The sequence below is a fragment of the Apteryx mantelli genome, chromosome 31, assembly GCF_036417845.1.
Source record: "Apteryx mantelli isolate bAptMan1 chromosome 31, bAptMan1.hap1, whole genome shotgun sequence".
NCBI lineage: Eukaryota > Metazoa > Chordata > Aves > Apterygiformes > Apterygidae > Apteryx > Apteryx mantelli.
This window is the reverse complement of record NC_090008.1, coordinates 201,227-227,537: the sequence shown is the minus strand read 5'-3', so window position 1 is coordinate 227,537 and position 26,311 is coordinate 201,227. Positions and strand designations below refer to the sequence as shown.

Sequence of the window (26,311 nt, the reverse complement as noted above, 5' to 3'; positions counted from 1 at the left end):
GCTGGTCTGGGGGCGCCTGCTTCTGCACCCTGCCACCAGGACAGAGCGGGGACGCGGCCCCGCTGCTCGGCCACCCTGTCCCATTAAAAGCACTGGCCAATTCCTGCCTTCCCGCAGCCCCGGGAGCGCTGGGGAGGCACCGGGGGAGCCCAGGGCTGCATCTCCGTCCCCAGCTTTGCCATCCGCAACAGGTCCCCTCCCATTCTCCCCCCACACCTTTGGCTCTGGGGAGATTAATGTTTAATCTTCGGTCTTTTTCCCCTTCCATTTCCCTCCAGTTTATTAACCTGGGGGGAGGGAGGGAGGCTTTGATACGGCCTGATTGCAGAACAGACTTTAGGCATTAAATAGATTAAATGAAGGTCATGCCGTGCTGGGTGCTCAAGCCGCCGCAGCCAGGGGGTTTGCAGAGCTCCAGCCCCGCTGCAGGGCCTGGACTCTGCGCTCCTGCCTCCGCGGCTCGGCACGGCCTCCGCAGCTCAGCATGGCCTCCGGGGCTCCGCTCCTGCTCCGGGGCTCCACACAGCCTCCGGGGCTCTGCTTCGCTTCTGCTCCATGGCTTGGCACCGCACTCGGCCAGCTCTCCCCGCCGCGGGAGCCCGCACCCGTGGGACGCTCGGGGTCACCCCACTGCCGGCAGCAATTAGGCTCCATGACACATGATGCGATCAGAGCTCATTAGCAGTTTCTCTCTAATTTGATTATTTCAGATTACTCCACAGCCAGCCTGATTAGAGCGGGCGCCTCCCGGCCCCAGCGTCCTGCTGTGCCAGCGGCTCCCGGGCCTGCCGCTGCGCCGGGTGCTCGGAGGCTGCAGAGCGGAGAAGAGCATTTTCTTGGGAAAGTAATTGCAGCTTGTATGTCTTGTGCCCAGCCAGAGACACCATTTGCCTCCGCTCTGCAGGCTGAGTCACTTGGGTTGAGCAGCAGGAACGCCGTACCCGGAGCAGCGGGAATGCCATGCCTGGAGCAGTGGGAATGCCATGCCTGGAGCAGCAGCAGAACCATGCCCAGAGCAGTGGGAATGCAGTGCCTGGAGCAGCTGGAGCAGCAGCAGAAAGGCCGTGCCTGGAGCAGTGGGAATGCCATGCTGGAGCAGCCGGAGCAGCAGTGGGCAGGCTGTGCCGGAGCTGGCCATCAAGCCGGCAGGTTCGCCTGTCCCCAGCACAGGAAAGCCACCCTGCCCAGAGCGTCCCGCAGGACAGCCCCATCCCGCAGCCCCCACTGGCAGGGGATTAGGAGGCAGCGAGGCAGAGACTGATTAAACTGGGGTTAGCGGCGATTAAGGGATTACAGTGGATCAGCCGGAGATTGCCAATCAGCGGCGCGGGACGGCGTGGAGGAGAGGGGCAGGTTTGGGAGCATGGCAGCACTCAGCTTCCAGGCCTGGCCGTGTCCGGCGCAGGGCAGGCGAAGGCAGGGGGTGCAAAGCTCGGCACCGCAGCAGTTCAAGCACACGATGTTTATCACTGCTGTAACAACCACCGAGACCGGGCTCGCAGCCCGCCCACGAGCTGCCCCGCGGCCCCCGGACCCTCCAGGCAGGGGAGGCTCCCCCTGCCCCCGCTCCTGCCCCTGCGCTTCGCCCTCGGCAGGGCAGGGCAGGGCCAGACTCTCCCCGGCTCTGCTTGCTGCAGGCTGCCGACAGGCCGGGACGTGTCTGCAGCTCTGCTCTGCTCCCTCTGCTACGCCAGGGGACACTGATGGCACCTCCAGCCTCTGCGGACCGATCCCTAACCCTGGGCCTGGAGGAAGGGGACCCTGCACCTCGCACCTGCACCGCTCCCCCCACGCGCGCCCCGCACCTGCACTGCGCCCCTGCAGCCCGCACGCCCACCCTTCCCGGGCGGCGCCCGGCCCACGCGCGCTCCCGCCGGGCACCCGCCCCATTCCGCTCTCTCCGCCTATCGGAAGGCCGGTTCCCACCCCCCTCGCCCTCTTACTGGCCCGGCCCCCTTGGGCCCATCCTCATACGATAGAGAGGGCCAATGAGCGCGGGTGCCCGAGGCGGTCGGCGGCCGGGTCCGCCCCCTCCCGCGCGAGGCACGCCGGGGCTCGTAGTCTAGCAGCGGCGCCGCGCGCGCTGGGCTCGCGGCTGCGAACTACGCGCCCCGGCGTGCCGCGCGCCCGGCGCCTCCGCGGGGCGGTTGCCAAAGGCCTGCGGGGAGGGGGGAGCGGGCCTGAGTCGCGACGCGGGTGAGGGGCCGGCGAGCGGCTGCGGGTCGGGGGCACCGGGGCCGGGGGCGAGCGGCTGGCTGGCTGGCTGGCTGGCTGGCTGTGGGCCGGCGCCGGCGTCTAGCAGCTCTCTCCCTCGCAGGCGTGACGATGAGCGGGGCCGGGGCGGCGGCGGGCGACCGGGCGGCCTTCGTGGGCTTCTTCCCGCAGATCGTGCGCGACCTGACGGCGGAGCTGGGGCACCCGGAGGTGGGCGACGCCGTGGCGCGCCTCAAGGAGGTGAGTGGGGGGCCGGGCCGGGGGCCGGGCCGGGCCGGGCCGGGGCCTAGCGGCGCCTCTCCCCGCAGGTGCTGGAGTACAACGCGCCGGGCGGGAAGAACAACCGCGGGCTGACGGTGCTGGCGGCCTTCCGCGAGCTGGCGGGCCCCGAGCGGCGCGACGCCGAGAGCCTCCGGTGCGCCATGGCCGTCGGCTGGTGCGTGGAGCTGGTAAGAGCCGGGGGCTGGCAGAGCTGCGGGAGGGGGCAGCCCTGTCGCCTTCCTGACCGAGCCTCCCGCAGCTCCAGGCCTTTTTCCTGGTGGCTGATGACATCATGGACTCATCCCTCACCCGCCGGGGACAGCTCTGCTGGTACAAGAAGGTGAGGGGGCTGGGGCAGCGTGGGGGGTGTTGCAGTGCTGGCTTGCTGTGACACCTGTTTCTGCTCTTGTGTTGCAGGAGGGGGTTGGTTTGGATGCTGTCAACGATGCCTTCCTCCTGGAGTCATCTGTCTACAGGCTGCTGAAGAAATACTGTGGGGAACGCCCCTACTACCTGCACTTGCTGGAGCTTTTCTTGCAGGTGGGGCAGGCCCTTGTATCCCCCCTCCCACAGACTTGTCTTTGCCTGCCTGGATCTAGTCCACTCCTGGTTATTTGATCGTGTTTGAATCTCTAGTCTGCCCTTAAGTTCTTGGGTGTCCTGCCAAAAATGCTCCCCTCCTTCAGACTTGGAGAAGAACCTGAGATGAGGCTGGAGTTTAGGATTTCTAGTATGCTCTTAGGAATTTCCTGGGGACAGAAGTGTGAGGATAAATCCATAAATCTTTCCTCCCCAGACCAGCTACCAGACTGAGCTTGGGCAGGCCCTGGACCTCATCACTGCTCCTGTCTCCCAGGTGGATTTGAATCGCTTCAGTGAGCAGAGGTAAGGGTGCTGAAGGGGCAGGGGATAAGCCCAGTTTTGGCTAATGTGGCTTTGGCTGCAGCCCCTTCCAGAAGAGGCTGTAGAGAGGGGATAATTTGTCTGCTGGAATTCTGCTGTCATCTACCCGACTTTGGGGAAACAAGTCTTGCTCTCCCCGTCACAACTGGGAGCTGGTTTGGAGAGGGAGGCTTCTTGCTTTCTGATGGCCCTTATCTGCATAGCATCAGTGGGAGGGGGAAGCCTGGGCTTTGTTACTGAGTGTGGTCCCCCTATCACAGGTATAAGGCAATCGTTAAGTACAAGACTGCATTCTACTCCTTCTACCTCCCAGTGGCTGCTGCCATGTACATGGTGAGTTTTATGAATGTAGGCAGCCTTGGAGAAGAGAGGGACAGCCTAATTTATCAGTATGAGGCTGTCTAGGTGGGTAGGTGGTTTGGGAGACTGGAGAAGGAGGGATGTAAAACATACAGGAAGGCTTAATCCCTTCTTTGGTTTAGACTGGTATTGACAGTGAGGAAGAACATGCCAATGCCAAAGCAGTCTTGCTGGAGATGGGTGAATTCTTCCAGGTCCAGGTAGGAGGTACCTCCCTGTCCCTCACTTGGCGCTGCAACAAGTGTCTCACACTAAAGTTGTTCCATCCACACATAGGACGATTACTTGGACTGCTTTGGGGATCCAGAGTTGACAGGGAAGGTTGGCACTGATATCCAGGACAACAAGTGCAGCTGGCTGGTGGTGGAGTGTCTGCGTCGGGTCACACCAGAGCAGAGGCAGATCCTGGAGGTAACACCACCAGGCTTACCAAAAATGGGCTCCCTTCCTCAGTGTGGTGTAGAGGGGGTATAGTAGTGTTCTACTGTACGTTTGAAAAACCTTGCGCTACCTGAAGTAGATGAACTGTGAGGGTGCCTGGGGTGGGAGAAGGATCAATTGATTTGGGTAGCATAAAGCAGCAGGGAGAAGAGGTGATTTCTGCTGCATTTAGCTGAACCAGCAGCTACTGCAGTAGCCATAAGCTGGACTTCAACTTTATTTTTTGTTCTGGTCTCTTCTCAGGAGAACTACGGTTGTAAGGAACCAGAGAAGGTGGCTAAGGTGAAGGAGCTCTATGAGACTTTGGGCATGAGGGCTGTTTTTCAGGAATATGAAGAGAACAGCTATCAGCATCTACAAGAACTGATCAAGAAGCATGCGAACCGCCTCCCTAAGGAGATCTTTCTGGGCCTAGCTCAGAAGATTTACAAGCGCCAGAAGTGAGGGGGCTAGTGGGCTGTCATTCTAAGGAACTTTCTTGTCCTTCATGAAGAAGGCCTTTTTAGTAAACTTGCACTGCTGTCCATGTCTCTCCCCTCCATGGGAGGGCTCCCAGGGGCTGCGGTGAACCGTTCAGTCTCCTGCGTTGGGGTGCAGGGCCGGGGCCCGGCCCGTGGTGTGTGTCACAGGCACGGTGGTGGCAGGGTGTGTATCAATAAAGATAACTTATTGGGAGCGCTGCCTGCTGTGTGCGGGGAGAGGTAGAGCTGGACAGCCGCGCCGGGGGGGGGGGGGGATGGCACAAGCCGTGCGGACGGCAGGGGGGGCTGGGGCGCTGCCCGGTGCGGGGGGGGGGGGGGGCCCGGCCGTGCTGCGGCGGGCTTGGGGGAAACGTCACCGGGCGGGGGGGGTTGGGGGGGGTGTGACATGGGGCGGCCCTGGCCGTGCTGCCGGCGGGGGGCACCGGGCGGATCAGTGCGGGGCGGGGGCCGGCGGGGGGAGCTGCGGGCGGCGGGGCGGGGCGGCGGCGGCGGGGCCGTGGCTCCTCCCCTCCCGGCAGCCGCATTCACCGCCCGGAGCCGCCGCAGCGCGCGGAGGTGAGCGGGGCCGGGGCGGCGGGGCCGGGAGCGCTCCGCAGCCCGCAGCGGGCGGGGAGCCGGGCGGGGACCGGGGCAGCGCCGGAGCCTGCGGCCGCCGCGGGGCCCAGCCCGGGGGGCAGTGCCGGGGCGGGGGCACAAAGAGGGGTGGGGGGGGGCCTGGGTGCACATCTGGCTCCGGGCAGACCCGTGCAGGAGAGATGGGGGTGCACACCTGGCTCTGCGCAGGCCCATGAAGGAGATGGGGTGCACATCTGTCTCCAGGCTGCCACCGCTGGTCCCCACGGGCGCAGGCAGGGCTGCGCGGGGCACGGGGACAGGGGATGGCTGCATCCCTTCTGGAGCAGCATACCGCAGGGCTCCTCTGAGGGTGAATCCCCTCCCAGGCGCTCCACAGAGGTGGATGAGCCTCTCGCCCAAGGCCTGGGGCCCAGTGCCGTGCAAGGCCGTGAGAAATCTCCGAAATCGGTTTATGCCCACCTCCCCCTCCTGCTGCAGAGCTCACCTGGGGCGTGCTGGTGCCCAAGGCCAAAGCAGGGCGAGGCCGAACTGCCTCAGCCATGGTGCAGGGCTTTCAGCTGAAGCAGAGACACTTGCCACAGCCTGGAGGGCTTGCCTGTGGCACGAGGGGAAGGGCTGAGCTCCATCGGCTGTGATGTCCTGGCTGTTTGCATCGTCCAGGTCTGCAGCATATTTCTGAGCCCAGGCCAGGGTCAAGTGTGGTTTTGACCTGTCTGGCTAACTTTGCCCTGACCTGAGAGAGCTGCCAGTGCCATGTTGCCTCGGCCAGAGACCAGGTGCCTCCTCGGCTGAGGTTTCAAGGGCATTTTCTCCTTGAGAGTCTCTCTGAGGCACTCCCTGGCTGCTGAGACCTGGCAGAGAGACTTCAGTCCTGCTGCTGCAGGCTCCCAGGGCTGCCAGCACCTCTGAGCACACTGAAATCGTGCTCCAGGGAGCAGGTGCCAGGTCCCCTTCCAGGAGCAGCCAGCTGGCACACCCTGCCCAGCCAGGAATTTGTGACCTTTTCTGCAAACCAGGCCCAAGCTAAGTTGGGGGGGGGGGGGGGGAAGATGCTCACCTGGACGTATTGCTGTCTCTGGACGCACTGGGTACCTGCCCTCCCGGCTCTCCCACCTCTGAAGCCCTGTCTCTGTGCTGCTGCTCTTTCTGCAGCTTGCCCTCAGTTACCCACCGGCTGCTCATCCCATCAGGGCTGCTCAGCTAATTGCACAATGTCAGCACCTTCAGCCTCTCCCCTTTCATTCCTCTCCAGGTTTGTGCTGCGTGGCACTGGTCTCCCACCTGCTGATTGCTCTTGATGTTTGTGGGGAGCTGGATGGTCTGACCGGAAGGGCTGTGGGGTTCTGCACGGAGCTCAGGTGCTCCCGGCAAGCTAGCACCATGCTGGCCCCAAAGAAAGGCCTGCTCTGCAACCTGAACCACATCCACCTGCAGCACATCTCCCTGGGGCTGCACCTCTCCCGGCACCCAGAGCTGCAGGAGAGCTCTGTCCCCACGGCTCGAAGAGACCAGACAGACTGCGGTGACTGTCAGGAGAACTGTGGGCAAGTTGATGCCAATTCCAACAATCCTTCCTTGAAGTGCCAGTGCTGTGAATCCCACGTGCAGCTGCCTGTGAAGCTGGGGCTCCAGAACCAGACAGTTCAGGAGGATTTCCCCTGCCTGCACACTGGGGAGGATGTGGCTTCCCCTTGTGATCCAGCTTCCACCTCCTCCTCTGTCAGTAGCTGCTCGGATTTCAGCCTGGATGACTCCCCAGTCTCTGTGTATTGCAAGGAGTTCACGAGAGAAGAGTCCCAGTACTCTGACAATCAGCCCAACATCATTCCCATAGAGGATGCCCAGGAGGACCCACTGCTGGCTGAGCAGGGGCACATGTGTGACGGGGGAGATGCCAGCCTCGACCTCCGGCTGCTCCCCAGACCAGACATCCCGGCCGAGGAGACCCCTGACAGCCTCTGCAGCAGCAGCTCACTTGACTCCCAGTACGATGAACCCTCTCCCAACACGGCGATGCCAGAGACTCTGCTGCCTCCCCCCAGCGTCTGTGCTGACCTAGATCCCAACTGCAACACCCTCCTTGCACCTCCTGTGCCAGGACGGTGGGATCACAATCTGAATGCCGCTCCGGAGCAGAGGCCCAGGTCTGATAGTGTCCCCCCTCCCGTGCCACCGAGGCCCAGGAGAGGGTTGCAGGCGCTGGCCAGGCATGAAGCAGAGCAGCCTGCCCTGCCAGAGAAGCCTGCTGACCTGGAGCACAGCTTGGCAGAGCTCTGCAGGGACGTGGGCAAGAAGACCATCACCTCCTTCCACGAGCTTGCCCAGAAGCGGAAGAGAAACGCCACTGGGCCTGCTCTTGCCCAGGCCAGGAGTGACCGGAGTGACTGGCTGATTATATTCTCACCCGACACAGAGCTGCCACCCCGCAGTGAGCTTGTCCCAAGCACCCTGGGCCAGGACCCACCCCAGCATCAGCTCCAGCTCCAGCCTGAGCAGCAGGCGAGACCTCCCAGTTCCAGGCAGAGAGAGGTGACCACCTTCAAGGAGCTCCGGTACCGCAGTGCCTTCAGCAAGCACAAGGGCCAGCCGGCTGGAGAGCAGCGAGAGGCAGTGGCACCCCGGGACCCACCTGCCCCCCTGGAAGTGCCCAGGGGCAGCAGCCCTAGCAGCAGCAAGAGCCCCAGCGGGATGCCACCTGCACCTCCAAGGGGGCAGCTGCCAGCACCTGGGGAAAACCACCAGCTGAAGAGAAGGACATCTCGGCTGGGGCTGCAGTCCATTGCAGAGGGACAGCTGGGTGGCGTGGAGGAAGCAGGGCTGCTGCCGGAGAGCTGTCTCCCCGGGAGGAAGGGGCCAGGGCCTGTCTGCAATAAGGAGGCACTGGTTTGGAGGCCCGGGGGGCCGGGCAGGGACCCCTGGGTGCCAGGCAAGGTGGAGAGAGGAGACGGGACCTGCAAGGAGGGTAAGAACCTGGGGGAAGGTGCTTCTGCTACTGTTGGAGGGCATCCTCTCTCCCAGGCTCTGTGGAGCTGGGCTGGGCCCAAGGGCATTGCCCTTTAGGGGACGTCAGTGGAGCGGAGCTGCTGGCTCCAGGGGTTTCTTGCTGCGTGGCATGTCCTGCCCCCCGTCATTGACTCCCTCGCACACGTCTGCTTGCTGCGCTCCTCAATCTCATTCCCGGCTCGGGATTATGGACCCGATTTGGGCTCGGGGTTAGTGCCTGAGGCCAGCAGAGGAGGAAGCGTGTCAGGCATGCATGCAGCAGTGCTGTGGCTACTTCTGGGGTTTGCAGGACTGGGCGGGCCTTAGGGGCTGAATGCATGTTGCATTTGTGCACTGAGCTGGCCAGTTCTTTGTTAAGCGGGACAAATCATCCCTTTGCATCTCAGTTGCTCTGCGCTCCCCCCGGGCCCCTGCTCCCCCCACCCCCGGGTCCCTGCGCAAGACAGGTCTGCCCTGCTAGGGCAGAGCCATTGCTGCCCGTGCCTGCATCCATCGATCCCCCCCGTCCTCCCCGCTGCGCTTGGGTGCCCTGCGTGCGGGCGCCTGGCAGCAAGCCCGAAAGCCGAGCTGGCGGCGGAAGGAGGAAGGTGCCGGGCCGGGCCGGGCCCCGGCGGCCCGCGGGGCCCTGGCAGCCGCCGCCCCGGCCCCGGCCCCGGCCCCGGCCCCGGCCCCGGCGCAGCGATGCCGGCCCGGGGGGGCATCCCGGACGGGGCGCCCCGGGCCTCCTCCGCGCTGTAACTGCCTCTCCTCGCCCCGCTGCCGCCGCAAACATCCCACTTCTTGGCGGTTTTTTTTGCTTCCTCTCCATATTTCCTTTTTCTGCCGTTTTCGCCCCCCTTCTCCGCGGCCGCCGCCCCGGCCCCGCGAGCGGCTTCCGCCCGCGCCGGCGGCCGCCCGCGCCCGGGGCGGGTCCGAGGGCGGCGGGGCCCGACCCGCCCCGCGCCGCCCTTCGCCCCGCGGCGGCCGCCGGCCCCATGGGCGAGCGCGCCTCGACCGCGGCCCCCCGCGCCCCCGGCCCCAGCCCCGGCCCCGGTGAGTCCCGGCGGTGGCGGCGGGGGCTCCGCGGCCGCCGGGGCTCTCCCCGGGCCCGAGCCCTGCTCCTCCCCCCCGGACCTTGCTCCCTTCCCCGGATCCTGCTCCCCCTCCCCCCCGGCCCCGTTCCTACCCCCGGATCCTGCTCCCCGCCCGGACCTTGCTCCCCCCCTTCCCCGGATCCTGCCCCCCCGGGCCCCTGCTCCCCCCCTTCCCCGGATCCTGCCCCCCCCGGGCCCTGCTCCCCCCCTTCCCCGGATCCTGCCCCCCCCCGGGCCCTGCTCCCCCCCTTCCCCGGATTCTGCTCCCCCCCCCGGGCCCCTGCTCCCCCCCTTCCCCGGATCCTGCCCCCCCCGGGCCCCTGCTCACCCTCCCGGGCGCCTCGGGGCCGCGCGGGGCTGACGCCGCGCCGCTCCCCGCAGCCGGGCGCGCTCCACCCGCCGCGGCCGCCCCGGGGCCGGACCCGCCTGGCCTGGCTGATGCGGACCGAGCCCAGCGCCCCCCGGCAGCGCGGAAGAGAGGCAAGTGGGGGCTCCCCGGCCCGGCCCGGCCCGGCCCGTGCGGGGCTGGGGCGGCGCGGGGGGCGCTGCCGCGGCGCCTCCCTGCGAACAGTGCCGTGGAGCCGCGGATGCTGCAGCCCGCGGACACCCTCGGTTTTCCCCGCAAACGTTCCCGGCCTGGCCTTGTTCCCATGGAAACCGCTGCTTTTCCCCGCACCTTTATGCTCAAGCCCTGGAGAACTGCCGAGGAGCCGGAGGTGCCAACGGAAGCACCCCGACTCCCCCTGCAGCTCCCCCACAGCTGGAGCCGTCGGCAGAGCCCAGCTCCTTGGCTCCATTTGGCCCCCGGGCTCCGGGGTCTGCCAGCCCCCTGCCCAGCTCCTCCAGGCCGCGGCCTACGGAGAGGCCCCTTGCTCCGGTGGCAGAGCCGCAATACGTGGGCAGCTCCTGCCAGCCCCGTGCCGCCGGTGCCGCGAGGCGAATGCCGTGGGTGCACGTGCACGCCGCGGGGGAACGGTGTTCGGCAGGGCCGCCGGTGCGCAGCCACGCTTACGCGTTTCTTCCTGTCGTCTGACAGCCCTGCTGGTTGCGGTCAGTGCCTCTGTGGACAAGATCGTGGCTCACTTCAGCGCTGCGCGGAACCTGGTGCAGAAGGTGAGGGCCTGGGTGGTGGGTCTCACCAGGCGGAGGGTGGGCAGAGCCTGGACCCTGGGCAGAACAGAGCACCGGCTGCCCGGGCTGTGAGCCGGAGGGCTCCGGGAGCTTGTCCTGCTCTCCAGAGCACATTGCGCCCTGATGAGCCCAGCCTCTGGCAGCGGCACAGCCAGGTGGAGATAGCTGTGGGTGAAGGGCTCTGCCATCCCTTCCTGTGGGCGCGGGGTTAGGTGCTGCCCTTCCTCTCCCTCTCTCTCTCTCTCCTCATGCTGAAACACTGCTGCCTCGCTGCCTCAGGCCCAGCTGGGAGACAGCTGGCTCAGCCCAGATGTGGGTTACCTGCTGCTGCACACCCTTTGCCCAGCGCTCTACGCCTTGGTGGAGGACGGGCTGAAGCCCTTCCAGAAGGATGTTATCACAGGCCAGAGGAAGAATTCGCCCTGGAGCGTGGTTGAAGCCTCCGTGAAGCCAGGTAGGTGTGGGGGAGCATGCTACCAAGGTGTCTGGAGTCCTTTTGCAGCCTGGACTCTGGCAGAACCCCACTTAGTCCCTTTACCAGACCCCTGGGGAGGATTTGAGCCCCAGTACTGATTATTGCATATCACGTATTTTGCAGGCCCCAGCACCCACTCTCTGCACTCCCTGTGCTGGCATGTGTCCAGGCTGGCCCCTCTCAACAGTGCCAGGCAGCGGTTTCATGCCTTTATCCTTGGCCTTCTGAAGTAAGTACTGGTCCTTGCTGACCCAAGTTGTCCATACTGCGGTGACAGGAGGGAATTGAGTCCTGTGAGCTCTAACTTGGATTCCTTTTGCCTTATTTAGCATTAAGCAGCTGGAGCTGTGGATCTCCCACCTGCAGAAGAGCCCAGGTAAGGACACCATTCCCAGAAGCCCCCCCTTACACTGCTAGTCCTCTCCTTGTGCAGAGCCAGGGTGATATTTTCTATACCCACTCCACACACCGTGCTTGGCCGGGATTCCCATAGTGGACAGGAGCATCCTTTTGCATGGATGTGCTACTGGATGAGGACACAGAGTCAGGCAGGCAACTTGTAGCATCCCTGATACAACCCTCAGGAGAAGCTCTTGTCAGGCCTGCTAGAACTGACCAGCTGGTCTTGGGTGGGTTCAGTGGGCAAGGGGAGGCATTTGTCAGCTCTCCAGGGCTCTCCGTTTCTTGTAGGTGTGATCTCCATGCTCTACTTTCCCACGGCCTTCTTTGCCCTGAGCCAGGGCCCTCTGCCCCACCTCGCTGATGAACTGCTGCTGCTCATCCAGCCCCTCTCAGTGCTGACTTTCCACCTGGACCTGCTGTTTGAACACCACCACCTCTCCGTGGATGTGAGGCCCTTGTCCCATCAGCTGGAGTCACCCCCCTGTCCCGCCCATCGCCCCTCTCGGAGGATCAGTCTCCTCCCTGCTCAGGCCCAGGGGGTTGTGCAGCCCCATCTGGAAGGTCCAGGCAGCGCTGATGGGGCAAGCCTGGAGTGTGAGATTCCTCACGGTCATCCGGGGAGGGCAGCCTTGAGAGGTGCAGAGGGAAGCACAAGATCTCAGGCCCAAGCAGCTGTGCCTGGACCATTCCCCAGCCCCCAGGTGGGGGCTGCCCTGCAGCAGACACTCCAGAATGTGCTGCGGTGGGGTGACCAGCTCAGTCGCGCCTTCTTGGGAGCTGACACCTCCCCTGAATACGTCAGGCAGGGGACAGGCCCTCAGGATGCAGGGGGAGGCCTCAGCAGCTGGTGGGACCAGTTGAGTCAGGCCTCCAGGATCTATGTTGCTCCGAGCAAGGAAGGGTTCCCCTTCATCCGGTGGACAAAGCTGCGGATGGCTGCAGGAAACGCCAGCCCTGGCCAGACTGCACAACCCCAAGCATCTGCAAACGAGCCTAGAGGCACGGAGCTGCAGCTTCTTCAGACCAAAGCTGTCACTGAATGCCCCAGTGCAGATCCCATCAGCAGCACTGACAACTCTAGGGCCTCTTCCCCCGAAGACCTCTTCCTGCCTGCTGGAGCCAGGACATCCAGCAAGCCAGCTGCTCCTGCTGCTGGAGAGAAGCTCCTGTCAGCCTCATCAGAGCCTTGTGCTGATGGAAACCAGGCAGCGCTTTCTAACCCAACAGCCAGCAGACCTCCTGGCCCTGAGAAGGGCAGCTGGCTGGGCCGACTCTTCGGAGCCACCTGCCCATCTGCCAGAGGCTTCCCTCTCAGTCCAGACACCACCTCAACTAGATCCAGGTAAGACCCAGCTTGGGGGAGCAGGGGCTGGGGAAAATCATGTGAAGGGAACCTGCCCTTCACCTGAAGGGTATGTCTTCCAGGCAGTGTACAAAGTGCACCTGGAAGGGCTCAGGGGCCTCTCAGGGTGTGCTTCGCTGTCTGTAACCCAAGCTGTGCTCCTTACCCCTTGAGCCATGCCGTGGTCTTGGCGCGTGGTCGGGGTGCTACTGAGGTTGGCCATCATGTTGCATCAGTGACTTAGAAGAGCAGGAGCTTGTGGTACATGCTCTGTGATACATCTCCGGAGTCACACGTGTCCCTTCCCAGCGCCCCGATCACCAGAGGAAATCATTCCAAGGAGAACAGTTGGTGACTGGTGCTCGGCCCTGCACATGGCACATGTGTACATGTACCATGGCACCACTCCATGTTACAAAGAGGAGCAAAGTATGCAGGGATTTCAGTACTTTCGTAGAAACCACAGCCTTTTCTTTTGGTGGCCTAGTCTTGGCACAAAGCCCATCACACACACAGGCACCGTCCCAGCAGCTTGGTGTTTGTGGTCTTTTCCCCATTGTATTCTATAGCTGGGTGGGAAAAGGCTTCCCAGACTAGCTCATGGCTTCCTTTGCTTTATGGCAGGAGACCCTCTAGCTGGCTGTCCCCCAGCATGACTGTTCTTGCTGCGGTGATGAAGGGGAGAGTTCCTGAGAAGACCTGTGCTCAAGAACAGCCAGTGAGAAAAACAGCTGACCCGCCACAGACCCACAGGTGATGCAGGGCACTGCCATGTTTGGGATGGAAAACTGGTGGTAGATTTCTGAGTGGGAGAAGCAGGGGTTGTTGCCAGACATAGTCTGGACACCCTACACCCTTTTTTGGTGAAGGGTTTCCACCACTTCTTGTTGCTAACTTGGACCCTGACTGTCCCTGCTGCGACTGCCCCCTGCTTCTGCTGAGCTGCTGGTGGCCCTGTGTATTTGCCTAAATGTAACCATTTGTTTTGCTCAGAAATTTTGCTTGGGGGATTTTGAGCGTTTCCTGTATTTGTGGGGTTATGGGGTTCATAGCAGCTTGCATAGAGCAGCCGTGTGGGTGCTCTGGCAGAACTGTGGTACGCCAGGAAATCCACAGAGGTCCTTTTGTGCTTGCGCAGTATCTGTCCAGCATATGGCAGTCCTGCAGCATGCCTGCCGGTCTCCTTCCCTCCTGCAGCCCTTGTTAGCCCTGGCCCACACAGCCCGCTGCCTCCCCTGTGCATGGCTCGCAGCTCTGCCACTGCTCCAGGGCTGGGGGACACAGGGCATCGCTGCGGCGGGTGGGACAGCTGGCTCTGCGCCCATGTGCCAACCCTCCTTGCTGGTCTTTCCAGCACCTCTGCCAGCGGTGCCGCAGGCTGCAGCTGCAGGCATCCCTGGGGCTCCCGGGGGCCGAGCAGTCACTGACAGCTGTTGTGGTGCAGGGCAGTTCGGGCACTGTGTGACCATGTGGGTGCCGGCGCCGGCCACCTGAGCTTCCGAAAGGGGGACATCCTGCAGCTGCTCTCCACCGTGGATGAGGACTGGATCTGCTGTTGCTATGGGAGCAGCACTGGCCTGGTTCCTGTGGGCTACACCTCCCTGGTCCTGTGACGAGGCTGGCGCTGCTGAAAGCACTCGTGGTCCTGCAGTGGACGCCTGCTCCGGTGCCATCCTCCGCTGCTTGTGAGCATGAAGCTACCTGCATCCCGTGAGCCACCGCCGTGTGTTTTCCCCCGGCCGTGCTGGTGGTTCACCCCGGGCCCCGTGTGGGACATGTGCTCGCTCTCGTTTGCTCAGCTGCTGCCTATGCCGGTGCGGGAGACAGGAAGATGCCTGTCCCTGTGCGTTGTTCAGTCCTGTGTGCTCTGTGTGCCGTTACGGCCTGTCATTGCTGCTGCTCCACAGCCCTCTCACCCTGGGGCGGGTGTCGTGGCCTGGTCTGGCTCCCCGCTGCCCATGCACAGTCCCAGCACTCTGTAAATAGCCGTCACCGAGGGAACAAGCTTAGTCGGGGGGGGGGGAAGAGCTGAAAATAAAGGTTGTGGCTCACATGTCATCATGTGTGACTGGATCATTTCAGGTGGTGGGCTGGAAATGGTTGTGTCCCATCCCGCATGGATGGCTCAGGCTGGCGCAGGGCAGGTGAGCAGCTGATGCTGCATGAAGCTGGCGTTGGCGCTGGGGACAGCTCTGTGGGCCGCGGCGTGCGGAGACCACGCTGGGGCCCATCTTGCCCCTCCCAACTCCTCACATGCACGGGCCGCCCGCCGGGTCCTGCAGCACCGTGCCCCCCGAGGTGGGGCTCAGCTTGCACCCTCATGAGGCCGTGTCTTCTTTGCTGGCACCTTTTTTGGCGGGGGAGGAGGGGGAGGCTGCTGCTGGTAGGTTTATTCTGCTATAGCGCTGCAGGTGCTGCTGTGGTCTATGCATGCCCTTGGGTGTCCCTGCCTGGGCCACGCCAGCTGGAGAGCCCCCACAGTGCCTTGCTGCGGCGACGGGGCTGCTCCTGCTGCAGGGACGGCTGCGCGAGGGGGGGACATTGCACACCCATCCTGCCGGCTGCACGTGCGCGTAGCCTCGCTGCCCTTTGCACAGCTGGGCATGGCAGGGGGCTGGCCCGCAGCCAGCTCACCTGCAGACCCCTGCGTGCTGCAGGGAAAGTGGCTTCACGGCACTAAAATGACTCTTCTTTGGCTTCACCGTCAATCCATTTGCGTGGGGTGTGTGTGTGTGTGTCTGGGTTTTAATCCCCTGGCAGCTGAGTCGTTGCTGCATTCTGCACTAAGGCAGCTTCCTGTGCCAGCTGTGAACACAGATGCAATGAGGGGGGGAAATCCAGCATGCAAACATAAAATCATAAATTAGCCACAAAGGCCAGTGAAGCATCTGTCACGTCAGCAAGTGCCCCACAGTCTCTGAAGTGGTATAGGGAATATGCTCTTGCACATATCCAGAAGCCAGAAATAACTGGGAAAAAAAAAAAGTCCTGTTCTGGGCAGCTGGTAACTGGAACAGGGATATGGGAATTGCAATGCACTGTTCAGGTGTGGGGTTTGTTTGTTTTAAACTAGCTTTTTTACCAAATCACAGGATTTCAGTGGCGGGGGGGGGGGCCTGGGTTTTTTTAAAATTATTTTTTATTGGTTGTGATTTCTTAAAAAGAAAACCTGCTTACATTTTAGTAGCTAATCAAATACAGGTTTCTTCTAAATCTAGCTGGCATAGGGCTAGTCCAACAAGACCAAGGGAACAAGTATGTCCAAAGTTAGAAAATGCCTATTGATGAGGAGGTTTTATTTTTTATTTTTTTAATTGAACTACAACAACCTCCAGACAACCCAAAATACCTCTCAGTCTTTCTATCCACCAGCATGCCTTTTCAGTGATGGTGGGGGGAATAGCTCCCTATGGTGCGAGTCATCTGTGATCCATCATCAGCACTGATGAGCATGCTGCCTCCAATAGCCCTAAGATGCATTCACGGTGTCTGGAGCTGACAGAGCACAGCATCGGCTCTCTACATGGGCACTGGAGGCACTGTCTCTAGCAACCAGGGGTCTATATTCTGGCAAACGGGCACTAAATTCATAGATTTAATGATTCATGTACTAACCTGCCATTATATACAATCGCAACTCCACAGCCCTCTGACTCCCTAGCAGTGAATACCGCAGCCTGCCGCTCCTGCTTCACTTCTGCTCCTGTCTCTCCATACACTCACTGCCATCATCCTTCCCGCCACGGTCTGAACGGCAGCAACATCGGCAGCAAACCATATCCTCCCCAAATGCCATCCATGGTCTGGCAACTGGATATTCAAAAGGGAAGGGATAACACCCCCTTTTTCAAGCAAGATGCTGTAAGAAAGTCAGAACACGTGACAGGGGCTGTGGAGACAAAGAGGCAAGAAAAGGAAATCAAAGACATGCCAAAGAAAACCCCACAAGTCATCAATAGGAAAAGATTTTCCATTTAATACTAGACTCTCAGGATTGAGATGCAGGCTTTTTATGCAATTACATCCAATGTTAAAATTGGTAATACATAATTTACAAAGATTAACATCAAAACAATGATCTATTTAGATATGCTTTGTAAAAAGGAAATATATTAGCAGCATTTATTTTCAGCAATCACACAGCCTACACCCATGCAGACTAAGAGTTCATATCTATTTGCAATAATGTAGTGCTTCCTGGTCTTAAAACAGCGATCCTGGTGACACACTGGTCTTCTCATTATTATAAAATAACCGAAAAATAAAAAAAGTCATTAATTTCTACACCAGTAAGAAAAACAATTCTTTGCACTTACCTAACATTTGATTGTCTAAAAAACATTTTGTTTAGTCTTTCAACAAAAGAAAGATAAAATGACAGAGCTAGTGTCTCGCTTCTGTACGCACTTTATTTTTTAAAAAGTTTTTAGTGTTTAACACCATTTGAGACAATGATTTCTGTTTTAAACTAAATGAGACAACTCGAGATTTTGGACATGCGATATTCCTACTACACGCACGAGTATTTTATACTCAGGGTTCCTGGTACTGTACAGTGCTTCTCTACAGTAAGAAAATATTCCAAACTATTTTCTTATTTCTTTTTTTTTAATAAAATATTTTTTCTCAAAGGGTTTTTTCCTTTCTTTTTTTTCTTTTTAAATCAACACATAAAAGTTAATGGAATGAGTCATGTTCCACTAAGAGTAAAATAATAATTATAATAACAAGAATGTACATTAGGACAAGCTTGGTCCATTAAAAAGGAACATGTAACTACTGTATTGCTTTACATCCACGCAGCAGATATATACAACTTGGCACATTAAAAACTGTTTTTTCTTATAAGAACATCTAAAACAGGACTGTATATGCATATGTACGTCTGAAAGACAAAAAAGCAAAGCCATTTTAAAGGGGCAGTGTACTACCCCCTCCCTTTGCCACTACCTGGGACTGACCCAGAGAGAGGTGACAGCTTCGCGGCTTCACATACTGGGGAAGGTTACACGTTGTAATACCAGGGGTCCTGCTACAGCACTAGTTTATGGTACATTATGGCAATCACAACTTCATGCGGTGAGAAACCAGCGCCTTGGCTGTTGCTTTTGGGAATAATACTTTTCATCAGGGCAGAGAGAGGGAGGGGCAAAATACACTGTCTCTTTAAGAGACGGACATTTTAAGCTGTACAATCAGAACACAAGAATAGTGTTAGCAGTTGATATATTCTACAGTTCACAACAAATACTCGCTTTGAATACTGCTTGACGGTTCATGTAGTGAAGGTTTCCTTTTTTTCTTTTTTTTCTTTTTTCTTTTAACAGATTTTAATTTGCACAACACACTAGACACACAAGAACCACAGCTTATCAAAAAAACCAACAGCAATGGTGTTGTCAGGATCTGACTTGCTTTATAAAAGTTGTCTGCAGAAAAAAGTGAAAAAAATCACACCCCACCCCCTCCCCCCTCCTAGACGCAGAACAAGTGCCTCAACCAACCAACTCTTCCTTACGCCAAGGTGACTGGGAAAATTTCTCCTCGCCACAGATCCAAGGTACATCTGTGCACGGGCCGGTCCACGGTGAACCTTTTGCACATTCTGGTACATTTCTCTCTTCTTTGAACTTGTGCAAATCAGAGGCCACAACTTTAGGGCAGCCTTTAATTTTAAGCCACTGGGCCTTCACCCTCCCGTTTGGATTTCATTCACTGGCATGGGCCGTGGCAGTGCCAACAGTATCTTGTACAATCACAGGTTAATTGGTGAACATGGGGAATATTCTCATCAGAGTAAGTCAGTCCTTATCCTTCTTTACCTCCCCATTTTTTCCTCTGAGTGGGAACAAAAATAAATTAAATTTGACCATCCTGGACAAATAACCACGAGGTTTTTCTCAGTACCTAACATCAATACAAGGCACGCCCAACAACACACACACCATAAGAGCACTGCAGAGCAGGGCAGGGCCACCTGCCAGCCCAGACATCTAAGTGCTAACTGTTTGTATATTTGTCAGTTTTCTTCTGCTGCCTTTTCCTTGGCTGGTGCACAGGAGTTGGGCTCCTGCCCTCAGTCCTTAGCAGACCTTTAGTGGACTCCAGACCACAACTTCCCTTCGTGGCATCACTTCCTGAAGCTGCTCTCCGGGATGGTGAGAGTGCGCCTCCTCAGTTTTCTTCCTGATCCTTCTTCCAGCAAGTAAGTGACATCAATAGCTGCAACAGACCACAGGCTTTTGATAAAAGAAGGTGATACTACTAACTGTTTTCACAGGTCTTTCAAGGATGATTCCAACCATAGCAACACTCAAAACTCAACCGGACTAGGTCCCGAGCAACCTGACCTAAGTTATCCCTGCTTTGAGTAAGGGGAGGATCTTTGGACCAGATAACTTCCAAAGATCCTTCCAACCTAAATTATTCTATGAGTCTACAACTATTTTGCATTAAATCCCAGAACATGAACATGAGGCAGAAGTGTGAACTACTGGTCTGAATGCAGCTCATTCTAGGTTTTAATTGTGCCTGTTATCTAAACTGTCTGTAGATTTGTCTAAGAAAAGTGTTATAGCATGAGTATGTATACACAAAACAGTTTGTGTGAAGTCTGTGCCAGCAACCAAAGCACAAGCTCTTTGAGCACCCTGGCTGGTTGAAAGGATGGCCTGTACTAAAATGCGGGTTACTCTATCTCCACTGTTACAGCTACTAACAACAGTGCAATTAAAAGTGACAACCAATGCAACCACTGCAGCCTCATTTAACAGTTTAGACAATCCCTGCTGACGTTACTTAGAACCTGATTCTTTCCAAATTCTTTTCAGTCTTTCTTTGTATGCCCATTAAGTTTCTCAGGTGTAAAAAGGGAATGATGGGGAAAAGTTGTCTTGAGAAAGTCTTTGCGATTACTAAAAATACTATCTACAATACAGTGTCTATAGTAAGAAATTTCATTCAAATTTATTGCAAATTGCAACTGTTGCAAAAGAAAACATTAGTGCAGAGAAAACTAATTATTAATAATGTCCACTATCAATGCATTCAGGCAGAAGTGTTTATTTTATCAACATGGTCTGCACCAAGCTAAAACCAAAGAAATGCTATTGTGTAACCATAGCATAAAATCTCACCATTTTTCCCTGGGATTTTCTCTAAGAGGTTTAGCAGGATTTGATTAAGTCTCTCTCTCTGAATATGCCGCCTTTCCTCTGGAGTGCACAGCTGCCTTGTGACAGAATTGCTCTCTTCCACCTTTTTATCAGTTTCACAGGTCTCACTAGAGACTGCCTCTTTTTCTGGCTCTTCTAGGCTAGGCATCTCACTTGAAGTTTGCTCTTGGTTTCCTAATACATCCTCAATAAGTGGAAGAGAATCTTCTTCTTGGTTTAAGTCTTTGATCTGTGGTTTTGAGCGATCTGTTTTCCAGGATGATCTAGCAGGAAAAGAAGGGTTTAAATACCATAATTTTTCAGACACTCACCTAAAATACCAATTATTAGTGAGTCAAGGACTCCTCAATAGGTAGGGCACTTCTGGAATCTCAGCAATTTGACTTAAAAATAGAGACATATCTCTAAAGGGAAAAAATGCATTCAAACTCACCAGTAATGATCTGTGGAGGCTAAATGCCCATAGCCTCATTTGCATAATGTCAAATGTAGCCTTTAAAAAACAAATTCCTTTTTTATTTAAATCTGTAAAGTATTTGTAAAGTACCTATTGATGCTTTTTTCTGCAATCGTCATGGCTCCTGATGGGTATTTTTAAATTCTCTAACAGACTTGACAGAATGCATTGGCCCCGGTTCTTATTACAATGCAAATATGGCCAACCTAATTAGAGATCTCCCTTCTGGCAGGAAGTCTGGATACTCCTGTGCTGGGCCCTAGCATCTCCCACATTCAGCTGCTTCTGCTAATTTTTAAAATGTCTTCCCTACTCTTTCTTAGGTATATTTTTAAGGAACATCAAGGACGGTTCTATATTCTGTCCCTTCTTTCTCATTCTCTCTCATTCCTTTTAATCTCTTTAAAAGTTCAGAGGATTGCTCCAAATAATTTAGATTTATAATTTCTATAGCACTTAGGGAAGATGGGCAGGAAACAGTGGACACTTAACAAACAAACAGGATTATCTCATCTTTTGTCAACAACCTGGTACGTAAGACTCACCTGCCTCCGTTTCTCTTGTAGTTGTCTGGTACGTAATGAGGCTATAACAACAGTAAAGATTATATGGTTAGTATCAAATACAATTCACAGTGGAAAAAAGTGGCCTATCTGATATTCTGGAAGCATCAATATGTGACTTGCCCATCTGACCCTTTGGAAATACCAGTGCATGGCTGGCACATCTCGCACATTGGACTTGATAAATTTCAAGCCATTATGATAAAAGTCATCTTTATCTTCCCCACAGCAAATGTTTGGTTCCCATCTCTAAACTCAGTACAAAATCTCTCTGTTTCCAAGACGAAAACTGCTTCCTTGCAAAAGATTTGCCATGTCTGATAACTCTGTGCTCAGAGACAAAGTAGCTGCCCCTGCCATGCAGAAGGATGTATACATGAAGAGTTGCTACTTCCATAGAGCAGGGGAAAACAAGACAGTGAAATCAACAGATATTCAGGTGAAGGATGGTAAGGGAACCTGTACTGCATAATCTGGCTCCTGATAGGGCTGCTGTTTTTTGATTTAGAATTGCTACCTAAAAGTGAATTATGAGGTTTCCTCCAGTCAGGAATGACTTAACTGAAATTAGCATTTAGATTTCCATCAGAAACCACGATCTCCAGACTTACCCATCACCATCTATTCAAAATCTGTTTCATTTGTTCAGCATCTATTTGCCTTAGAACTGCCTATTCTCTGTCTATACTCATTTTTTCTTTCCAAGTCATCTTTCTAGCCAACTTTTCATCCAGTCTGTGTATGCTTACGTGTCAGCTTGCTTAGGTTTACCAAGCTTCATTGAGAAATGAAGAGCCAGGGACTTTCCAAGAATATGTCCAAGCCTCCTAGTAAGAAGTAAGGAAGCTACTAGAAGAAATACTTACTGAAAAGTCTCTCTTGGGTGTGAGTTTCTTGGGGAAGTGGTCAAAGGCATAGGGCTTGGTGCAGACAGGATAACGATTCCGGTGGATCTTGTAGAAGAGATGAGCTGATTTATCAAGGCGGTAATCACAAATATACACGTCCTGCTCCTTCACCCCTTTTGGCCTCCCTGCAGTTTCAAAACAAAGCATGTTGGAAAAAAATGTTAATCAGATTCAAGAGAAAACACACAGTATACCAGAACAAGGACAAGCCATACAGCGTCAGAGAAGTAGGGGCTGTGAGCTGTTAAGCGGAATGGCAGGTATTTTTGTTCCCCTCGATTCAGAATTGTAACTGTGGACATGCTTCTATTTCAATCTAGGAGGAAAACCTGTATACCCTAATTAAATAATTCCCCAAGTTTTACAAAAACTGTTTTCACTGACATCACTTTCTCTTCCTTGCCTGCCACAATCCCACCCTGCTGCTGTCTCCTCACCACTGACCACTGGGCCTCTTGCAACAGAACTGGTTGTCCCAGTGCTAAAGCAATACCACCTCCTCAGCCTTGATACCCTGTAAACATTGGCTACTGCCTTCTTGCAGTAGTAACCATTTTAGCATACCTCCAAAATTATTAGAAAGATGTGTTTCATTTAATTTCTCATCTTATTAAGTTTACTTACCTTTGCAGTAGGTGTATAGGTCCAGAACACAGCATGTTCCCACCACAGCCTCTAAGGGGATAATTTCATACAGCGGCACCCGGAAGAGCTCATTGTGATAAAACTTCCGAGAAGGGGAATGATGTGTTTCATGTGGACGGAAATAATGATGACCAAATGCAAACCGCTCCTCTCTGTTAGAAGGTGTGTAGGTAAGAGAAAGAGAGAAACAGAAAAAAAAGACTATTTCTGTGATACAATTTTATTTGATGCCCTCCATTTAATTTTAAATTATCTATGCTACACTTTTGCAATGACTGTGATGAAAGGTAAAGTAACATGAGTATTACATATTCAACTTTACCCCTTCAGGAAGTAGAAATATTCCTAGTGTGATTTTTATGAACAGATCAGACTTACTATGCTGCTATCTATGGGGCATGTGCATTTAATCATGTTACTGTGGCTTATCAAGTCAGTGATGATTAGCTGAGCCACTTCAGCTGTCAGTGTGTATTCTCAGCCTAATCCAACAGTGAAGAAAACACAGTTATTTAAATCTCTTATTCCTTGCTTAAAACTCCAACCTTTTATGTTCACAGTTGTGGAGTACATGCAGAGACAAGTGGAAAACCATGAAGCTTTTGTAACTTAACCGTGTTCAGCCCTGCATCCGTAACCTATGACAAGACTTCCACAAAACTACTGTGTTTTGACAGGAGGTATAAGGAATGTCTCAAATTCAAAAGATGCCTTGAACATACTTTTCATTCTTCCAGAGTTTTTCAATGCGGAAAATATCGAGTTTCTCCCTGTTGATGTGGGACAGCAGCCGATATGACTGTCGGACAGGGTGTCCATCTGGAGTTCTACGGCTGTCTCTCATCAGGTAAACACAGTCACCTGGCAATAGGCACAAAATACATACCTGTAAAGAACTTCTCATGAGTCCAGCACACCAAAAATAGAGGAGAAACTGGTTTCATTAAAACTAACATGAGAGAGCTACCTAATGTCGAATTCTAGAGAGTGAGGCAAAACCAATGCAGAGCCAGTAAAAGGAGAAAAGGTTACCTTGATCATTTTCAAGAAAACTTTACTAACAAAGAACTAAACATAACTTGAATTGTATGCCAAGAATGAAGATACAAACATGAAATAAATCAAGATAAATTACGATAGACAGCAGGATATGTAACAAAATGAATTTGATTAGGGAAATATGTACAAACTAGTGATAGCTGCAATGTTGAAAAAATACACCTTTCTTTATTGGTTTAGAGAGAAAATACTTAGCAAAAAGATTATTATTAAGAAAATAAATCATTGACCAAAAAGCCTCAAGCCTTTGATTATTCCAGCAGAACTCAAACACGAGTTAGAGCTCATGAAAGGCACACGGGACTCAGGAGAGGAAATGGATCAAAACGGGCTGAACAAAATGATGTTCTGTCATTAAAAAAGCCCTTACTAAGTACAACCCCTAAACAGTCCCCAAACTTCTGTTTATTCATTTGGCCCCATGTGGGAATTAACTGTTTAATTTCTCTGCTCTGAACTGAGAAGTGAGGTTAAAAGTACTTCTTCTCTGTCGCCAGACTTGACTGCCATTCCCATTCATATTGTCACAAGGAAAGGTGTGCTATCACTATCACTTAATAAGGTGAAAGTACACTGCTCCATTCAAAAAGCCTTTGGGGGACGCTGCTATAGCACACAGAGGTGCTGATGGTCTTTGCCTCACTTTCTCCTTTGGGGACAAAGCTTTAATCAATAATGTTCACAAAGAACCTGAAGAGTCTCAGAGGGAGAACGCTAGTGAAATTCAAAGTATTACTCAAAATGCCATCAGATTTAGTACATAGTATTTTAAAATCACTTCCATCTGTTCTGTAATCTATTTCACAATAAACCAAAAATTGGGAGGCCCCAAGTTAATAAAAACTTTAGAACAGCTACCCTGGGTAAGATCAAAGGCCATTTAGCTTAATATTTTAGCTACAAAAGCGATCAGCAGCAGGCGCTTGGGAGAAAAAAGCATAAGAACAAGGCATGCACAGGAAAAGACTGCCTATGGTATGCCCTTCAGGCTTCCTTTAATCTGTGTTTTAAGGACTTTTAGAGCTAGAGGCTACAGCTGGACCACTGTGCTTAAATAGGCAGGGATTAAACCTTCCTCCAAGAATTTGTCTAATCTTTTTGGAACCATTTATATTCTGGACCTCCCCAACATGCTGTGATAATACTTTTTGCAATTTAATTATGATTTTGTGAAAAATACTTCTTATTGTTTAAATATATTGCCTGATGATTTCCTGGGTTCTTCCCTAATTTCTGCATCATTGTATTTTTCTATGCCATTCACGATTTCACAGACCTTTACCATATCACCCCTCCAAGTCATCTATATAGTCTCCGTTAACAGAGACGTTTCATATCTGACTATCCTTGTCATCATGCTTATTTTTCCCAGTTCTAAGGTACTCTTTCTGAGATGGAATGACAAGAACAGTATGCAGCATGAAAGAGAGAGTCACCATAAGATTACAGAATGGCAAGATTACTTTTTCTGTTTTATTTTCTGCTTCTTTTGTATTAATTTATTAAAATATTCAGTTTGCCTTTTTGATTCATGCTGAGCATTTATCTTACGTTTTGTGATGACTCCAATTTTTTTTTCCTGAATGTATACCTATTTTTGAGTATAAATAGTTATGTCTATTTTTATTTAATTAGCAGGTTCAGTATCTGCTACTTCCACAACTTAGTCAAAAACAGTAAGGAACTGTCAAGTGCAGTCTCTTGTCTGAGGCTCATGAAGACCTCAGTTTTGTTATCCCTTGGCTTCTAGACAAATTTAGGATTAAAATGAAGGAAGTATAATTATATTTTCATAAATATCATCTCATTTACCAAATTTGTATAAATTTAAAAGGTGCCCCTAAAAGCTCCTCGTATACAAAAATTGTTTTAAGGTTTTACACTGTCACACACCACTGTAAGAACAGAGTACAATACACCGCACTACTTCAAGAAGTTCTAATTTAAAACAGAAAGGTGACAAGCGCCATGAAGCCAGCTTTTATATTTTCTGGTATACCAGGATGCCTATCAAACAAATAGATGATACAGTTTTATAAAGGGGATGTACAGTTTTATTCTAGCTAGACTAAGTATAAAGCGGAGTGAAGACAAATTGACATAGGCTTACACGTATGCTAGCAGAGTGAAAGCTCTTCAGGGATTCAGTGTGTATCTGCTGGTGATTAGCCCATACTCACCATCTTATTAGCTATTCTTACTACCTCAACTAATGCTGGGATAGTCCTACCAGTGGGATAAAAACATTCCATTTTATTAAGTTAAGGATTACTTTTAAGGAATCCTCCTCCCCAATTTCTTTTAAAGACTCCTAGAGAAAAAAGTAAGGTACATGCTGAGAGAGGCTGCTGTCCCCAAGCAGAACACCTGGATGCAAATAAAAACACTGATTTTTTTGTTGTTAATATTTTAAATGAGCAAAGTTGAGTTTAAACAATTATTAAAGCCACTTTCAGTCCTTCTCCCCTTATTGTACCTGACTAATAAAAGAGTATTCAGAAAGAAATGTGCACAAATACTTTAAAGCGAAAAGAGAATCCTTTTCCATGGTAATATGTCCTGCCTGCCAGAGTGAAACTGATCACCAGGATCTGGAAGAAATTTAAATTCTTCAGTCAGACCAGCACAGAATCCAAGGGTTTTCACTTTTCCTATTGTAGACTTATATTACTCACCAGGACCTTTTGTGTATACACCTTGCTTAAATCTATTCCCTGTAACTGCAAAGGCATTTGGTGGCTACCATTGGCAGTTTGGTGTCTTTTGTTCTCTGCTGGTAGTCCACGGAGTTTAGTCACCTAACAACTGATAAAATGTGGGTGAAAACGTGGGTATGTGGGT

The 26,311-nt window shown here is 53.7% G+C and overlaps 3 protein-coding genes across 13 annotated transcripts in view; 2 read left to right on the top strand and 1 right to left on the bottom strand.

Moving 5' to 3' along the window:
- Nucleotides 1-2,171: 2,171 nt before the first annotated feature.
- On the top strand, nt 2,172-4,854 carry FDPS (farnesyl diphosphate synthase). Of its 2 annotated transcripts, none has more exons than XM_067313204.1 (10): nt 2,172-2,196; nt 2,318-2,454; nt 2,523-2,663; nt 2,735-2,815; nt 2,893-3,015; nt 3,272-3,360; nt 3,639-3,711; nt 3,861-3,938; nt 4,015-4,149; nt 4,423-4,854. In XM_067313204.1, exons 2-10 carry the CDS (start codon nt 2,326-2,328, stop codon nt 4,621-4,623), a joined length of 1,050 nt encoding a protein of 349 aa, XP_067169305.1. In that variant the 5' UTR covers nt 2,172-2,196; nt 2,318-2,325; the 3' UTR covers nt 4,624-4,854. The 2 variants fall into 2 exon arrangements, with proteins under 2 accessions (XP_067169305.1, XP_067169306.1); XM_067313205.1 differs by lacking the exon at nt 2,172-2,196 and adding an exon at nt 2,210-2,221.
- Nucleotides 4,855-6,275: 1,421 nt separating this feature from the next.
- RUSC1 (RUN and SH3 domain containing 1) lies at nt 6,276-14,721 on the top strand. Of its 3 annotated transcripts, none has more exons than XM_067313232.1 (9): nt 6,276-8,199; nt 9,695-9,793; nt 10,350-10,426; nt 10,724-10,898; nt 11,043-11,148; nt 11,249-11,295; nt 11,610-12,663; nt 13,288-13,416; nt 14,108-14,721. In XM_067313232.1, exons 1-9 carry the CDS (start codon nt 6,618-6,620, stop codon nt 14,274-14,276), a joined length of 3,438 nt encoding a protein of 1,145 aa, XP_067169333.1. In that variant the 5' UTR covers nt 6,276-6,617; the 3' UTR covers nt 14,277-14,721. The 3 variants fall into 3 exon arrangements, with proteins under 3 accessions (XP_067169333.1, XP_067169335.1, XP_067169334.1); XM_067313234.1 differs by having other exon boundaries at nt 14,113-14,215; XM_067313233.1 differs by lacking the exon at nt 9,695-9,793.
- Nucleotides 14,722-16,624: 1,903 nt separating this feature from the next.
- ASH1L (ASH1 like histone lysine methyltransferase) overlaps nt 16,625-26,311 on the bottom strand; it is a 65,328-nt gene continuing 55,641 nt past the window's right edge. For all 8 annotated transcript variants that reach the window (XM_067313251.1, XM_067313248.1, XM_067313253.1 and 5 more), the window contains 6 exons: nt 23,134-23,272; nt 22,391-22,563; nt 21,725-21,891; nt 20,841-20,881; nt 19,800-20,101; nt 16,625-18,885 (listed from right to left, as the gene is read on the bottom strand). In XM_067313251.1, coding sequence (XP_067169352.1) covers nt 18,794-18,885; nt 19,800-20,101; nt 20,841-20,881; nt 21,725-21,891; nt 22,391-22,563; nt 23,134-23,272 — 914 coding nt within the window. In that variant the 3' untranslated portion in view covers nt 16,625-18,793. The remainder of the gene's footprint in view (nt 18,886-19,799; nt 20,102-20,840; nt 20,882-21,724; nt 21,892-22,390; nt 22,564-23,133; nt 23,273-26,311) is intronic.